This window comes from Hetaerina americana, unplaced genomic scaffold (genome assembly GCF_022747635.1).
Source record: "Hetaerina americana unplaced genomic scaffold, ioHetAmer1.1.p SCAF_3, whole genome shotgun sequence".
Classification (NCBI taxonomy): Eukaryota; Metazoa; Arthropoda; class Insecta; order Odonata; family Calopterygidae; genus Hetaerina; species Hetaerina americana.
The window spans coordinates 49,325,539-49,343,666 of record NW_027286874.1 but is presented as its reverse complement, the minus strand read 5'-3'; the positions used below and the strand labels follow the sequence as shown (position 1 = coordinate 49,343,666).

General features: G+C 35.1%; 2 protein-coding genes across 3 annotated transcripts in view; one reads left to right on the top strand and one right to left on the bottom strand.

Annotated features, from left to right (window-relative positions):
- Positions 1 to 571: 571 nt before the first annotated feature.
- Positions 572 to 17,118, bottom strand: LOC139690694 (solute carrier family 53 member 1-like). Of its 2 annotated transcripts, none has more exons than XM_071588201.1 (11): positions 16,855 to 17,118; positions 11,116 to 11,238; positions 10,665 to 10,818; positions 9,820 to 10,103; positions 7,921 to 8,182; positions 6,736 to 7,103; positions 5,379 to 5,526; positions 3,882 to 4,076; positions 3,588 to 3,757; positions 2,861 to 2,994; positions 572 to 1,177 (listed from the first exon to the last, which is right to left on the bottom strand). In XM_071588201.1, exons 2-11 carry the CDS (start codon positions 11,182 to 11,184, stop codon positions 943 to 945), a joined length of 2,019 nt encoding a protein of 672 aa, XP_071444302.1. In that variant the 5' UTR covers positions 11,185 to 11,238; positions 16,855 to 17,118; the 3' UTR covers positions 572 to 942. The 2 variants fall into 2 exon arrangements, with proteins under 2 accessions (XP_071444302.1, XP_071444303.1); XM_071588202.1 differs by lacking the exon at positions 16,855 to 17,118 and adding an exon at positions 14,891 to 14,906.
- The window catches only part of LOC139690027 (uncharacterized), an 84,379-nt gene continuing 80,569 nt past the window's right edge, over positions 14,319 to 18,128 (top strand). The window contains exons 1-2 of the mRNA XM_071587208.1: positions 14,319 to 14,511; positions 14,921 to 15,306. Coding sequence (XP_071443309.1) covers positions 15,295 to 15,306 — 12 coding nt within the window. The 5' untranslated portion in view covers positions 14,319 to 14,511; positions 14,921 to 15,294. The remainder of the gene's footprint in view (positions 14,512 to 14,920; positions 15,307 to 18,128) is intronic.

The window sequence follows — 18,128 nt, the reverse complement described above, 5'->3', positions numbered from 1 at the left end:
TAGATGGCAAGTGAGTGGTCATATGGGAGGTAATAAAGACTGTGGAAAGGAATCTAGGAGAGGTCAGAGGAGTGTAAGGTTGGAGGTAAAGACATTGACCCTCCTCCTCCTCATATTAACGTTGAAAGTCAGGAGTTCTCAGTGATATGTGGGTTGAACAATGGAGATTGATAGGGGCAGCTGCCTTCCCTTAACCTTTCGTGATAACACCACTGTAATGAACTTGAAATTTCTGATAAATATACATTGCATTACTTCATTTAGCATCAAACTGCAAAAATTACCAAATAGTGTTAGGTTTTGAAAAAAATACCAACATCATCAAAGATATATGTGGAAGTAATAGCACACTTGATTAGTGCTAGTAACTTCAGCTCTCCAGGGTAAACTTACAAAAGATAAAGTTGGTTCATAAGTATTATTGAATATCCAGGCAGGTTTTTTTATTCTACAATAAATAGCATTGCTTTACCATTGAAGATACCTGGAAATTCAGCAAATTGTGACCAATGCCAAGAGTTACTTAGGTACTTAAAACTTACTAAAATAAGAAATAATTGCTCAAGTAACATAAAATAGAAAAGTAGATAATTTATTTTTAGAAAACAACAATGTTGATTCACTTCAACCCAACTAAACATCATGGTACATAGGTATTGTATAAAATATTACAATATCAGTAATAAACTTTCATAAAAAAGACCTTGGGAATACTTGGAACAGAAATCCTCTCTAAAGTTTGGAAAATAAAACTGATGCATCAATACTTTCTAATGAAAGTTACTCTTAACACATTTGTAGCAGTCTTTTGATCACTGCTAATGATCATGGTATGCCAGTTAAGTATGCATTCAAACATGTGATGACTTCCACATTGAAGCACAGGAAAGTGATGGACATGATATGTAGACGAATAATACTTTAAATTGTTGTAATAAATATTTACTCCACTATAGCTATAGCAGTTGAGGCTTTCAATAGGGGTATTTTATCCTCTTTCTTTTTAATTTTCTTTGCACGTCTATTAGTCACCCCATTGTCATCATCCATCATATTGACAATTAACTTCTGATCTGATGAATTTATAGGGGCCACAGAAATGTCTCGAACAGCACGAAATTTTCCACAATTGTTTAAATGTTCATTTTCCAGTCGAAAGTAATTCCATATAAAACGCCTGAAAAGATGCACAAAGGATGTATTGAGGATCACTTATTGTACACATAATCACTCATAGCATTGCTAAAAATGTCTTTATAACATTGAGACTAATCAAAGGAAATTTTAAAAAAATACAAATATATTATTTTTCAGTTTAGGGTTATCCACACCACTAGTAAAGCTAAAAGACATGGTATTTTTTTAAATCTATGAAGATTTTCACCACAAATAGTTTAAATTAATAAATTAGTAAATAATTATTATGAGATGGCATCAAAATAATTAGGGAACACACCTATAAAGTATCAACCTGATAAATTTAAAAACCTATGTAAAATGGCCAATTTCAATTGCTGAGTTTTTAAGTTTTTAAAAGTAAAGGTAAACTTTTTTTATAAGTAACACAAAATGTTGAATATTGAATTCTACACAAATAATTCCTTATGCTATTTAATATATTGCAAAGACAATATGAGTGCAGAAAGTATGTAGGCAAGCTAAGCAATGCCAACATGAAAACTTCTTCACATATGTGTGCTTTGGATGGTTTTCTTTCTGCATGAAAATAGAACTTTATTAATACAATTTTCTTGATAATACAGAAATAAACACCATCAAAATCTCAAAATAACGCATCCAAAATGTGGTATCACTAGTTATTCCTTAGCTGCTTTATAAGCCTCTCATTGTGGAAAAGGTAGGTAGTCTCAATACACAATGTAGTGTGTTTTGAGGCTACCTATCTTTTCCCAACCCCAGTCACAATAGTCAAATATCTTGGGTGTAACTAGAATTATATATTACCGGTCAGTCATGAGTACTGTTGTAATGTTGCTACTCTGGGGAAAATGAGGTATCTGACTCTTATGCCTGATTATGAACTTTGTCTGTATGTGTATAAAATTTGGAAAATATCAAGGAGTGAGGCTTTACAACTGCCAAATACATATGTGTTCTTTCACCAATGCCATTATATCCGAATTTATCAGTAACTATTATACAAGGGATGCTTTCATGGCTTATGACCTGCGTGCATTCAAAATGCAGAAAATTACCTTTACAGAAAGGATACTATTGCGGAATTTACCTGGGTAGAAATAGCTATTGTTTCCAGCAGTATGAGTATAAGAATTCACATCACTAACTTCTCCTCATGAAATGGTTCAACATGGTAAAATACTTGTTGAGTGATTGGAAATAGACAAAGATGAGCAGGATAGAAGCTAATGTTCATTTTAATTTTGAAACAAATTTGGGCCAAAATGATTGTGATTGTGGTGCTTCATAAAGATATTATTCTGGCTCATAGACAGAAAACAATGGACCAGTTCATAAAGTGTAAAATCAATGATTAGCAAGGAAAATTAATTACATGCTTGTATTTTACGGCAAGAGAAGTACTCATACTGCCATACACCATAATACACCACCATTAAACCAAACTGGAGTACTTTATATAATTAATGTGCTTCGTATTACCAATGTACAAGGATGCTTGTAAAATAAAAGCCAGCAGTAATGTCATCACATTTCCTGTTTTATTGAGAAACGTAACCTTAGTTTCTAATGGCTAGAATCAATGAATTCCTCACATTAATTATGAATTGATATGAGAAATGTATTTGTCTGTTTGCATGCTCTGAAAAAATTGAATGTACAAATAGCATTTAATGACTAAATATCAAAATAATGAACTTACCTAAATACCTCAAGTGGCGATAGGATAGTGGTCATTACCTCACTATTGACTAATTCAGCCTGTTGCAAACCATAGGAAACTGCCCAACCAAATCTTAATACCAGATCTTCAACAATGGCAAAATAATAAAAACTCTGAAAATGAAAAAAATAGGTATTTATCAAATGGAATTTTGATTCTTCCACTGCTCCTACTGAGTAAGGAAGGGAATAATATCATTCAGACAAATTATATATCTGATAAATTCTCTAGATGGATATTCTTATATCAAAGTGATAAATATTTTATTTATTTGGATCATGCATTGAATAGGTTTTATTACAGAGTCAGGGTTAAACAATCATTCCCACTTGGATTTTGTTAATAATTTTATGAATTTTTTAATTGATTACATTTATTAGGATATATAGGAACTTTCATTTAATTACTAACTCCTCACTTTAATGTTTTTGCTGATTATTATGATTACCACTTCATGATGTTTGACATTGCAGTATCTTTGTTGCATCTTTAGTAAACACCTTAGACCGTGTAACAGCAATATGATCAAATGATATTTGAATAATAATTAATGGAGGAAAATGTATTGGTATTCATTAAAATCACTGGAGTATCATGCAAAAAATTATTTTCTGATTCTAAAATCAATTGGTCATTAGAATATAAAAATGCAATTTTGTTATGAACCATCATTGTGAGTGGTTATAGGCTGAAAATTATATCTTACCGGTGAAGAATAAACAATTTCCTCTCTCAAGAACCTATTATCTCCAACTTTTTTATCAAATAACCCCCAATCCATTTTGATATCCCATGTATAAGCATAGCATGAATTTATCACATTAGAAATAATCCATAAATGAAGAAATGGATTCTCAAATTGTGATTCATAGTTTTCTGAAAAAAAACATTTTCAATCATGAATAAATAAAAAATTAATCAGACTGTTTGCTTATCAAATTATATATCTTTTTAATAAAGTTGAAAATAATTGGCCATTCACTAGAAATAAATTCTTTACCTGCATAAAAACTCTTCAAAGTTCCAAAAATAACTACAAAAAATGTCGTTGAATATTTTCCTGCATTCACCAAATGAGGAAATCCCTCTTTAGTGTCACGGTAACGCCTTAAGCACTGTGCAAATCGGAACCATGCAGGAAGACAATTTACTATAGGTCTTATAATGAAAGACTTTTCATTGCATTGACTAGTATCTGTAAATCAATTTTTGCAACATTAAAATATCAGACTACATTTGTACATATTGGACAAACACAGTTTCATTTTTTAATATGATAGTTTAATTGTGACCTAGAATACGCATATGCATATTCTAGGTCACAATTAAATTATGCATAACATTTAGATTGCAGTTAAGGAAGATTTGAAAAGAATATAACTTGTTGTTTGAGCTTCTCATAAAATGTCCATAAAATCTGCCACAATTTAACATCGCCATTAACTCTCTAAATATTATGACTTGGACATAACTAATGTTGTTCAAAATTAAAATAAAGTGATTTTAAGTTTGACATATAAAAGAGATAGACAATGAATCCAAAGTGCCTAACCTATCTTAAAATATGAAATGGGTTACAAGAAGGTGGCATATACTATAGTCATATGGCAAGCATTTTTAAATGCATAGACTCTGTGCTATCTCCAATACAAAGGGCAATTTACTATCCCTGTTACATCATCTTGTAGTGAATAGGTACCTCACCTTGTATCTTTCCTCTATAATAGGTTTTCAACCTTTCCTTCGGCACTGACAGGTTTAAATCTTGTGATAATAAAGGGATGGATTGACATGAAGCTTCCTCATTAATCATACCCCAAAATGTCTTTTCCATGGATATACCTCACTGTCTTATGGCAAATATTATTGATAGGTTTAAATGCAAGGATTATTTTCTTAGGTTCTATGGGTTAAAAGTAAATCATAGTCAATTTGAAATTTATGGGGGCACCAAAAATGAAGGGTAGACCAAGACATGATCTAATTCTAACTATGCTTTCTTGTTCTCAAACAGCCCAAGTTGGTGCAAATGAAGCTTCTAAATGCCTTCACATCTTCATCCTCCTTTATCAGTATCAGAAGACGATGTGTGAGTATGCTAATTATATTTAAATGGTAATGCCATTTCCATTTATTGTTTAATGTCAAAACTATTAGTGTATTAACTTATCATATGAATTAAAGTTAAATTAATGGTTATATAAACCACGTATGCTACATATCACAAAGAGCTCTATTGCATTAAATTTGCACTGGTTTAGTACCAAAATGAGAGTGGGGTGCCAAATTCACATCTACCCAAAGTGGCACAGACTGTTTAGTTATTGTTGTAGCCCCGGAGTTACATAATATATGTCTTATCTTAATGTTAAATTTTAAATAGCATATTGTGTAACTGAATATTAGAATTATTTCTTAGAGTGATTTCATTTTTAATGTGAAGAAAATTGCATAGAAACATTCAAAAATATATTCATGTAATCCACCTGAAACTTACCACCAGCAACAATCCAATTTTCATTTGTTGCATAAAAACAAATTAAGTACTGGAAATCCAAGAAAGTTGATGCTAAGCTATTCATTTGATCAGCAAGCCAAAAGTCTGCAAAACCAACATGAAAGAAAGGTGCAGCAAGGATTCTTCCCTGCAAAATAATTAATAAAAGTATTAAAGCTGGCAAGCGAAAAACAACTACAAATTAATGATAAGTTTATTCCATTATATTGGTAGTCTTTTTTAATAGTTTGGATATTGATTGCAGCAGTTCCTGATTAATGTGTTACCTTAGGTTTCTTGGGGGAGGGATGTATTTGCAATTTCATATCCTTATTGGAAATAAACAGGGCATATGCAAGCATCTTACATAAGGTATTTCATTGGTTTATTCATTGGGCTTATTATTTTCATTTTGGCCATTGTTTATGAAAATATAATTTTAAATGTCCTAGATAACCAAAGAAGTCATTTAGCAATAGCTAATCAAACTTGTTTCAAAACTATTTAAGCACAAATCATCTGATTAAAAGAGTTTCAAAATCTGTTCAAATGCAATGTATGAATTATAATATCACTAAAATAATAAACTAATCTCCTGGCAAGGTAATGGATTTTCAGTGAAAATAGATAATTGTACAGATTTGAAATCACAGATGAAATTCTTTCTTCAACCCTTGATGTTCTTATTTTAGTATGATGTACTTATTTGATATTAAAGTTAGCCTAGATAATTACACAAGAGGTGGATAAACATTTAAAAATGGCCCCTTAATCAGGGTAACTTTAAGCTGCAAATTGCATTCAACAATACTCATTTGTTTATCCACATAAGAGTGATCAATTTTCCCCCATGAACGTGATTTCAGAATTGATCCATATTTGCCATTAATGTGTGTCTAGATTAAATAACAGTATCAAAACAGCATCATGATGACCTATGTTAAAGCTTTTGTCATTATTCTATGCATTATTTTCTACAGTGGTTCTACATCCCACACATGTTATTAAAAAATTTAGTCGTTAAGAGGAAGGTAAATACCCTGAAATATATAACTTCATAAGCTGCTGCCAATAAGGATTTGATTGATATGAGTACAGATTGAGTTCACATTATTTATATTTCCACACTGTATAGCTCATCATTCATAATCACTGAAGATAGATTGTAAACATTAATCTTTGAAGAAATCATGTGAATTAACTGGTTAATTGAGGTTTAGACTTCATTTTTAAAATTAAATACTCCTACAACCGTAAGTAAAATTTAAAGCCAAGGGGTACATAAAATTATATTACGTCATTATAGACTTAAATAATTACATAATCATTCTTTACTTTATATTAAATCAGTACTCACAACTTCTCTCATGGCCCAAAAGCGAGCTTCATGTCGGAAAACATGAAGTGGATTTAAGAGGAATATTAGCATGATTACTGCAAGAGCCAAAGGATTTGCATATGGAGGTATGCTCAGAGAAGATGAGTATAGGAATCCCAGCATGCTCAGAGCCCAAACAACTCCAAATATTGAGGCTAGCTCCATTAGGTGTTGCTCTGACAGGTGATTACGAGGATCAAGCTCAAATATGAGCACATGATTAACTCCTGAAGACCTCCAGCCATACACATTTACTCCCATTAGAAAAAGAAACTCCACTAGAACAAGGGGGCCTCTATAAAGCCGAAGTACAACATACCAGTCACTTCTTTCTTGCTGAAAAATTGCTGAAACAATCAAAAGAATTTAACTCAAACTCATTGAAAATTCATAACATTTTGATTAATTTTGCTAGCAAATCATTTTTAAACAATTTTAAACTTTTAAAAATAGTTTAATTCCCCAAAAGTATTTACTCTTTTTTGTTACAACATTAAAAAATAAGGTACATACACTATATCACCATATTCTTAATATTATTCAAAGCAGTACCAGATTAAATATTATCATTTATTTTTGTCAGCAATATTTGCATCATGTTATATTTCTCATTCTTTCTGTATTATGTATATAATATAGTTCACTAAACTTTTTGACATTTTTTCAGAAGATAGGCCATATAAGTTTCATTGTTAAAGCCACTTATTAAATGTTGCTGAAAGAACTCCGCTCATAAAAAAGGTATTATATATTAAAATAATAATAAAATACTATTTTATCTTGGAGTCAATGAGATTCAATCTGGACACTCTAGCCAGTAACCAAATGCTCTATCCAGGCTACCACACTCATCATACACAAACATCCCTGAGAAAATCACACCACAAAATAGGATATAGGGGGTATACAGGATCACAAAGGGGTGTATGATGCATGAAATGTAAGCCCTGGTCATCATTAGTAGCCCAGCCTCAATAAAAATGACTAAATATTATGAAAGACCTTCACTTCAAAAAAAGGTTACAAAAGACACCACTCATTCTGAGTCCCCTGAAATTCCTGTTCAGTCCCCTTCAGAAATTTCTAAGATTAAGAAGAACAACTACAATTCATGTCTCAACGTAGATAAAAATCTATGCATGGAAAATGTCTAGTTATATTTACCTGAAAGGACAACTGCAATGAATAATATTACAAATGAGCCAGAAAATAGTCCCACTTTGAATGTTGTCCATGGTGATTGTTGTTCCCCTAAAGGGGGCACTCGAAGCCTTTTCATTGCTTTCTGACGATCTCCCCCTTCAAGTTGATTTGTGACAGTTCCTTCTGTTTCACGGATCATTCTATCAATCTCTTTTACTGTATAGAAATGGGATGTAGCTACCCTTTCCTCTTGCCACCGAAGTCCAGATTCTACTGACAGTAACTGTAGAATAATGCCATACACTATAATAAGGCACTTTCATATGTAATGAAAGTGATTTTAAACCATAATATGCATACCATTTTTAATTCAAAACAACTATTGGCAAAAAGACTTTGCTTTTCAAATGAAAACATAGAAATGAAGTGCTTCTGGCAACACTATATTTTTTTTGAGAAGTATTTACCAAGGGGTTAAATTTCATTGAAATTATAATATTCTAGCAAAATTGTTTCCAAATAATGTACCTGTGCACCAACACACATTTTTTTAATACAAATAAAGCGAATAAAATATACCTTTCAATTCATGCACTTCCAATTAATTCATATGATATTATCCCCATGATATGAGGATAAAATGGCATATTTAACAAAAAGCTATTTTATCTTCATTTTCATTTCTATTTTGTAAATAACTGCTCTATGTAGTTGTACACTTACAATAATACTGTTTCACAAACAAGATTTTCCCAATGCTGGTCTGACAATGTCCACTGTGGAGTTCATGAAACATTTCAGTCTTAATTTTTTTAATAATAAAGAAAATCTATTAAAGCAGATTTTGCCAGATATTAATATTACAACTCAATTCAGTGATGGAAGTGGCATTCATGAGATAGGTTACTCCATAGCTATGAAGGCAAACTAGTCATCAAAGGCTAAGTTTCAAATTATGAGATTGAGGAAGTTTTCATTGTTTTTATATCTCATCCCAAATTTGGTGCTGTGTGGAGAGTAGTTCAGATATGAGAGCTTTATACTTCAGGAATAATATTACACTGTTGATATACTGGTTACTCAATTTAGAGTAAGCTAATACCAAAATTTGGCTAATTTGTACCTTTCTGGTGGCGATTAAATCCTTACAATACTCAGACAGACCTATCTTTAATGATTCAATTAATTCAGTCATCACCTCTCCTTGATAACTAACTTAGTGGTTTTGTTTTTATCGCATTTAAATGCTAAAAATTTAGTTTTATTCTAGATTCATCTAATGTTGAAGCATGAGCATCCTGCCCCAAAGCTAAAAGCAAATTTCTCAGGGAAGATAAGGCCCTCATTCAGAAACTAATTTTTTTACTACTGCTCCATTTTATTGTTCCTAGGAAAGTTTCCATCATGAAATTTCCATTCAGCAGTTCTTTGATCATAGCTGTACAATTCAAAATTCTTTCAATTCTTCATTGTTTGGATCATATTTACTCAAATCATCAGTTCTTTGATTAAAAAATATTCTGATTAAAAATTCAGGGATGAAACAGGTAATAGAGCTGATGGTATGCAATCCATCGAGTGTTCCTGAAGATGTTTCACAAAATGTTCAAAATCTCTGCAAAAAATGTTGGTGGGCTCAATTTAGTTGTTTGATATGGATAGCTCCCCATTAAAAAACTGTGGAATTTTATGATTAGGATCTTAACCACTGTTATTCAGAAAATTGTAATTTGAATAAGTGTGATTCAAATTTATTTGTATAATTGAATAATTATAATTCTTAAACTAAATAAGTTCAATGAATTATGGTTGAATAACAATTGTTTGAGGATTATGGTAAAAGAGCTCTAGAAATCTGTGACAATATATTTTAAAACTACTCATCATTTTACTTTATTTGGAATTCACTCTATAAATTACCTTGTCATGTTTCTTGAGAATTTTTCTAAATCCAGTGAAATTAAGATTTTGATAATTTTGCAAAAGAATTAGGCTTAGGTAAAATTCACTGAAAGCTAATTTAAGTTCTTGTAATTTTCTTGCAGGAGCATCAGGTCTCTGAAGTACATCTCCAACTCGCCCAGTCCCGCTTACAGCCAGTAAGTTTTTTAATGTTGTTTTATTACCCGGCATGCTACCTTGTATAGATGATTTTAATTCACTGTGCAAAGATGCAAATTTCCTTGTAGCTTCAGCAAGTTTTTCTGTAATTAAATAAATATTTACATAGGCGTAAACACTATTTTATCATAAATGTTCTTCACAGCTCTTATCATAAATTCATGCCAATGAGTGCAATAGAGTGAAAAGCTATGTCTAAAATAATTTCATAATGAATATGAAGATAAAATTGTATAGTTATCCCATCGACTATTAATGCCACTTTTGGTTAACCTTGAATATGCAGATAGCCATTATGAAAATGAAGTTGCTATTGAATAAACATTTAGTACAAATGACATTTTCATCATTATTCACTGACTTTCATGATGATGCATAACCATTTTGACTAATAAAAAATTAGCACAAGCAGATAATAGCATTCTGAATTCCAATATACTAGCTAAAAATGAAAATATTGGCCATTTATGATTCAAGAAGATCCTTTGCTATCATCAGTATATAACAATTACATTTGGCTTAAAGTCATTGCAACTAAGAGAAGAAATAAAGGAACAACAAATAGTATTAATTTTCATTATAGAACTAGGTATACATATAAGGAGGTCAGAATGTCAATTCTGCGGGAAAGGACAGAAACTTACCTGAATAAAAAGTGTTAATTTTGGTGAGCTCATTTTCACAATACTGAAAAAAACTTTCATCAAAACTGGCAAAATAGCGAGTAACAACTTCTTGTTCAACAATTTCAGCTGATGGTGCTTCTTCAACTGCCAGATAGAGCATTGCTTTCATTTCCTGTTAATTATCATGAAAATAGTTATTAGGTAGGTATCCAAAAAAGTCTAAATTTCAATAATGAAAGTTCCTAGATGGTAATTCCATCTTTTTGGAAACATAATATGCAAACATTTCAGCCAATGAATTAATTTAATGGATTATTAATGGTTAAATAAGAGGCAAAGTTAATAGTGATAAACAAATTATTAAGTTTGGGTCACAAAAACAAATTTAAAATCCATTTATATCTCATTTCTGATCTCAAAAAATTATTTCCTAATGCTAATATGAGAATAAAATCAAATAGTTGTTTACCTCATAATTTATATACTGTTTCCTCCATTCAGGAGTAATATGTGCAGACAAATGCTCTGTGAACCGCATTGCTGTGTTTTCAAGTTCTTTTTCAAATGATTATAGTTAAATCTGTTGCTGTTTCTGAAAAAGTATTATCATTATAGTCTTATTATGATAGTAATATATTAACTTATTTTACTTAAACTGCTCTAAGAAGTTGTAAATTTTTATGACTCTAGGCTAATGAAACTCTTTCTATTTTAGAATACACAATATTGCGATGAAATAACTGAACTCACCACCCCTCTACCATGTTAATCCCTCCCTCAAATGATGGGTAAAAATGACTTCAGCTGTCTGTCACCAACCCAGTTAACCAGTACCTCTCCAATTATGGTGTAGGGAAATTAATTGAAAATCCTCAAGGTTCCATTGATTTCAAAGAGAATATCGATAAATAGTTACACACTAAAGCTATGCAAATTTTGAAATAAAGGTAACTTGTAACACCTGGAGCATCATGTAAAATATGCTACAGTGTGGTCATCAACTCTCAGCCTCTTCCCCTGCCCACTGCCTTACCTCCCACCTTGTGACTCCTTAATAGTAACATTTTCTATGTTTCTCATTCTCTTTCTCTTCACCTCTAATTGTTATCTCCTTTTCTCATCCTATCCATAACTCCCTTGTCGCTAATGGGTTTTGCAGCTATATCTCTGTACCATAAGTGAGGGCTTCACTGAATAGTGCGAAGGGAATCCAATGACCTCATAGCAGAAGAAAGCTGAATAACTTAGGAAAAATAGAAATGTGAATGAAAATAAATCATCTTTGTTAAGGAAGACTCATTGACTATTTTCATCTATACTATAAACTCATATCTTGGAAAGCAGCGCCATGGATGTTGGTTTTTGAGGAAAGCTCCTAAAAGATAGATTCCCGCGCACTGTGAACTTTTCCAGCCACGCTCTTTCCTCTGGATAAAGTCAGAAGTACGTAAATCACATCGTAACTTAGAATTTGGTTATCAACGATTTATTTCATTGTTCCAAGAAGTTTCCTCAAGTCACAAAAGTAACGGTGTCATAACTTAACTTGAAGCGAAACTGAACGGAAAGTCGTTCGAGACCAAGGGGAACGGTGAAACCAGCAAACGTGAAGGTTCGTTTTTGGGTGTAATCCATAAGTACCAGAACGAGACGGCGTTGGCAGTTAAACAGTTTTGGAATTTAAGAAGAGCAGACCTTGGCGGCCCCTGAGAGGATCCTGATAGTAATCGTGATTGAATCGAGAATGTAATTTCCACCAAGCATATTTCAGCAATGGATTTTCTGAAAACTGTTGATTTGCAATTTAAATCACACTTACACCAATCCCTATGTCCCACCTCGCTCGTTAGGTTTTGACGCTCCGAACGTTATTTTGCCAGGTGCGAAAATCTTGGCGCTACTTAAGACGGCTTCGTCTGGAAACTTAATTGGTCAAAATAAACGATGAATGAAGGACCGCTGAATATAGATATGCCTTATTGATGTTGATTTCGATAGTTTTGCAGCTTTAAAGCTCCAACGTTGCTTAATCGTAAATAAATAAGATAACAGAAATACCAATAACAGATTTCAACCCAAAAGAATGTTTCGGGGAAGGGGTAAATGCTATCATATTATCTTTTGGATAAGTTACCTAAGCGTAAAGTCTCTCAGTACATATATCCTCCAGTGAACTGAGACCGATTTGACGGAAATACGATTAATTCGGCTGCGTGACCATCAGAGGAACTTTCAAGGTAGAAATTTGCGCGAAAGTGATTTATTATCTCAAAGCACACCTTAAAGTGCCGTGCGACGTCTAAATAATTGTTAGCTAAAGATAAAACCAAAGCCGGAGCGGATTGTGGCTCGGAAATATTTTTCTAAGTTTAGCGCCGTTGTATGGGCGTTATTGGTGAACGTTCTCTCATTCTTCGATTCATAAAGGTAGGTGCTTCAAATATGTGTCTTTACAATTTACCTGCTATCTTAATATTTATTAATCCAATTCAACTAATGCATATTTGCGATACACGACACCTAAAATAACCGTAATTATCAATATTCTACGAATTATCTGCTCGAAAAAAGTCATCCGAAGGTACTTATTAGGAATCCAGACTTCCTTTGCGCAACAGTAGGTACTCACTGACCTCAATCAAGGTACAAGCACTGTGGCATCGGAAGCAGCTATCCGTCCATGCATTTTTTAGTAATGGGAAAAATATATCGATTGTCTTTACAGCCCTTACTTTGCTTTTGAGTAACTTTAGATTCAATATTGCTCATATTCTTCACGCTTAACCTTGGCCCACCCGTAAAGTGCTTCGTTCCAACGCGCCTATCTGATAAATTCGCAATTCCTCAAACCAAATCATTTAAGTGAATCTGAACATTGTTGGCTTAATCAACGACTGCTCATGAGCGTTAAATAAGATATACTTTTGGATAAAATGCAACAAATATTAAAATCGATATTATTGTCGATTATCTTCTCAATGAATAATAGGTATATTAAATAAAAATTATACCTTCTCCAAACAATTGTTTTTATTTTATGTAACTTTTTCATATTTTAATGGTTATAACAATGATAACTATATATTTAATAAATGTGGCTAAAGAGAGATGAAGGAATTGACCTTAAGATGCATATCGTAAGGTCTTACTAAGGAATTAGTCTCGTCGGTCTTATTTTGACGCAGCCTATATTACTAACTACTCTCGTGAAAAGCGTATCTACATTTGTCAATATCAGGGTATTTAATTGATTATCAATATTCTAATTATTTCTGCTCAATAGTAAGTCGTACTAGTTCAACTTTACTTCAAGTCCAAAATATCGAATTCGACTCAATATATTTTGTCTCGAAACCTTCCAAAGTGTATGTGACTTAGCATGGTGCAGGTATAAAATGGAAATCAAATGTTAAATGAATGAATGGATGAAAAAAATGAACTTAGGTCTTTACATTAAATCTTTTAGTATCCAGAGATTTACACGAATAATCCTAGACTCAATTAGCGGAATTCATAGCGTTTAAACTTGTGTATTATCCGTAGAGAGGCACAGAATGACCTTGACCTAAGCCTTAAAAAAATGCCCGGCTGTCTCGACGCATCTTACGAAGCCTTACAAACGCAGTAAACACTCGACTCACTTCCCTTCGTCACTCTGGTTCGGGCTTCTGAATGGGTGTGTCACTCGCCATATCCCCGAGCTTAGCACACTCAGCTCGAATTCCCCCCAAAGCTGGATTATAAGCGCTTGGAAATAGTTCAGTAGTAATTCAAAAAAGAGAGAAAGATATATAGGAGATTTATGTGCTATTTAAAATTGTGCGATCACACACGCGAAGAAGAAATTGATAACAGAAATATAAAGGTAAATGAGCATTTACAAATTCTTTTGTTAACGATGGTATAAAGCGAGGAAACTTCTCGCAAATTAAGTATTCACGATAGGCCAGAACCACAAATCCCGTGAGTACACATTTTATGATATATACACTTCAAAATAAAATAGTCGTTTAAAGGGGTATCTCGTGCTGTCTAAATACATTTAATAACGAAAGATAGAATTTAAAAAATAAACACTTCATTATTTCTTGCCAACAAATTTGAATACTTTAAATGCAACTTCTTTTCATAGTGAACAGAACGAGAGCGAAAATTGGTGTGTGCGAAAATTGTTGTTTCATGAAAAATACTTTTTCATGCTTGCAATCATTGCAAAACAATACCACAGTGGAATTTGACTGTACCTTATGCATCCCCTCCTCTCTTCCGTACAGATAGAGAGAAGCACACGCACGCGCCTTCACATGTGCTGGCCACTTGCCCGGCTGGACCTCGCTGATTGATGATTTAGGCCGAACCTCAAGAATATCAACAGCCAATTCGAATCAACCTATTTCAATTGACTTGAACGCGTTTCGTCCGGTCCAAGGAATTAGTATTCCGGAAAGAATGCACGCAGACATCGGATCACGTCTCTCGCATAAGCGGCTACCCGGGGGCATTTCTTCAAACGAGGATTGCGGCGCCGATACGAGAACTTGGAGGGGGAATACGACGACGCTACCGACAATATATCGGTGAAACGGGAAGCATTTTATCCATTCCTCGCAGTCATGGCTGCACAGTAACTCAACAGATGGAGCTCTGAATGCCCTTTAAGGTAAGTGGAATAGGAAATCCAATATTGAGCGGAAGGTATAAATGTGCTGTATTCTTAACCCACGAGGTCACACAACGCTATTAGAGATGCGCCCTACCCTTTTCGAAATTAGGGCAAAGGCGAATGACAAGAATAGTATTTTGGACTGCGAAACAACCCCCCGAGTGCGCCCGAGGAAGTGCGATAAAATACTCACCGAAAACATGCGTGCGTTTATTTACGGGGAGGGGGGATTAAAAGCAGAATGATTCGTCTGAACGCATTTCAGCTTGATTCACAAAGGCGTCTCGGTTATATGAAGACACCAAGTTATGCAGTTACTTTTCAACCCGACCCAATGGATGGGACAGTCTTTCGTCAAAAACACCTGTCATTTCGAGGTTTGAAATCGGTTCCACGGCCGATAGCGTTGTCGAGGTGCTGTACACCTGGGAGCCTGGTGAATATCAAATGATCGCAGAGATTTTGCAGTCAATGGTCAGAAGATATAAGCAGATCATTTTATCGGCAAATTTCAATGAAACAATATATAGATTCATTATCCCCCTAACCCCCAACCCCTATGTAGACAGTGATTTTTTTACATGATGGCCTGTGGGCGTACTTACCCTACTGAGACCGAAAAGTAACCCCCACCAAGTCAACTCCTCCTCCTCTCACGTCCCACTGGTCTTAATCGTTCTTCTGGCCACTCACCTTGGGCGCCACTATTGTTAGCGTTTATCCCGTCACCATCACCGTCAATCACCTTAACACCCTTCCCCCACCCCGTGCTCCTCTATTAGGCTATCGCATCGTCTCCGAGTGAAAAACATCGAACTCTGTTCCCCATTCGTCTACCTACACCACCCCTTATTTTGGCTCTCTTATGAGAAAGGCATTCTCCCTCTCCCGCCGCCTCCACAAATGTTGTCCTCTGCCGACCTCCCGCCCCTACCCTCCCCATTCCCCCCCCCTCACACGACCTTCCTCCCCATGTTTTTAGAGCGTTTCCTTCCGCTGGCATCAGCTACGCCGGAATTCTCTCTGGTCTTGAGCGGAAGATTGCACGTTACGAAATGTTCAAATGAGACGTCCTTTTATCTCGTTCTTTCAAAATTTGGTCCGTGTTTTCATCTCTCCCCCCCTTGGTCATATGCCCCCGCGGCATTCCTTTAAAAAAAATATGACGCGAGACGGAAAATTTGGAAACACATTATCTCGAGAAGCAAGGTTTTTTGTCTGATGACTCCTGATATATGGAAATGGGGTGTAGCTAGAATATGGGCGTTTCTTAAGGAAATCCCTCAATGAATTGACACCGGGATTCCCACACTGAATTGGCCCCTGTCAATCCGTGCGGCGGACGGAAAACACTCGAAATATTTTGCAATGGTTGTATGATGTTATGACACACGAGATGATGAATACGAAGGCAACCGAGTTTTCCTTGTACGACCACTGACGAAACACTGAAACTTGTCGCCGCAAATAGTCGATGGGAGATAAATCACAACCTGTTCGCCCCGAGACGGATACAAAAAAACAATAGGTCAAACGCGGTCTTACCGTCGAAGGTCATGACAACTAGTCAGTCCCCTTTCACAAAACTTCACCCGCAAATTAGGAATCCAGCCTTTCAACTTGGTCTCATCATACTCCCTGCCGTCGTGACGCCTTCGACGGCGGGTTGCCAAGACGATGCTAGGAGGCGGGAACTGGGGTGCTTCAACTTTGTGATCGCTGATACCTCGATTGTCCCGCAATTTCTTTTCCTCCTCTCCCTCGGCCCACCTCGCCGTCTCTCCCCCTTCACGAACGGTCTCACAAGAACTTCTATTATGCCTCAGTTTCCCACACTCCCCTCCGTGCCTTCTAGTCCTCATGTCTCTCAGCTCCCGCCCCATCGCCCCACATCCACTGACCTTTGATCGGAGGCAGTCAGAGACACTGATATGAGTCTTCGCAATGCTATTGCCCGCCCCCTGCCGTCTTCCTCCTTCCCCAGCCCACATCAGAAGGCATCGCTCCCCGCGCTAATACTACTACTACTCTTTCCGCATCCTCCTGCAATCCACCATGATTCTTGGACGCGCTGGGTGGGAAGAATGCGAAATGTTATTTGCTTTCATCAGAAGCGACTGGATAGGATCATTGCGCAGGATGGCTGAGTTCCCACCCCGTGGGGAAGGGTTCGGTTCTCGGAGGTGGGGTATAATTCAGCGATATTTCGTCTTCCAATGTTATATATCGAGCGGAATACACTCACAAAATCGAAAGGCGGAGTGGCGGTGACGGAATACACAGGAACACGATTATTGTTTCGCCTTAATCACGTTCATTTCATTTATGTTCACCTGAATTCCTTGTGCACTGATATTGCCCATTTTGAGAGTAAAATCAACGTATGGAGAATTCCTATACATTATTTCCACAATCGCACTTATATTATGCATAGGTAATTTATAGGAACTTTACTTTGAGACCGTAGGAGAGTTAAGCGTCGCGACGCCTATCCAACTAATATTTGGCCTATGCTGAGGCTGTTTCTTTCCGGTCTAATTTCCTAGTGTCCGTAATTGCTCATACATTTATTTAGCAAATTATATCTATATCACCGCGGAAGTTTGCATCCCACACGAGCTACTTCTCTGGGATATCGGATGTGTAATTAACTATTCTCCATATTCTATCCATATAGAGCAATAATTGCTTACAACATATCTGGTAAAAAAAAAGGTTTTCGTCGATCAACCGATACGAAGATTGGCTCGTACATTATCTTTTATGACGTTCCGAATAATCGACACGCTTCACTAATGTCTCGTCAAGATTCTAAGGCT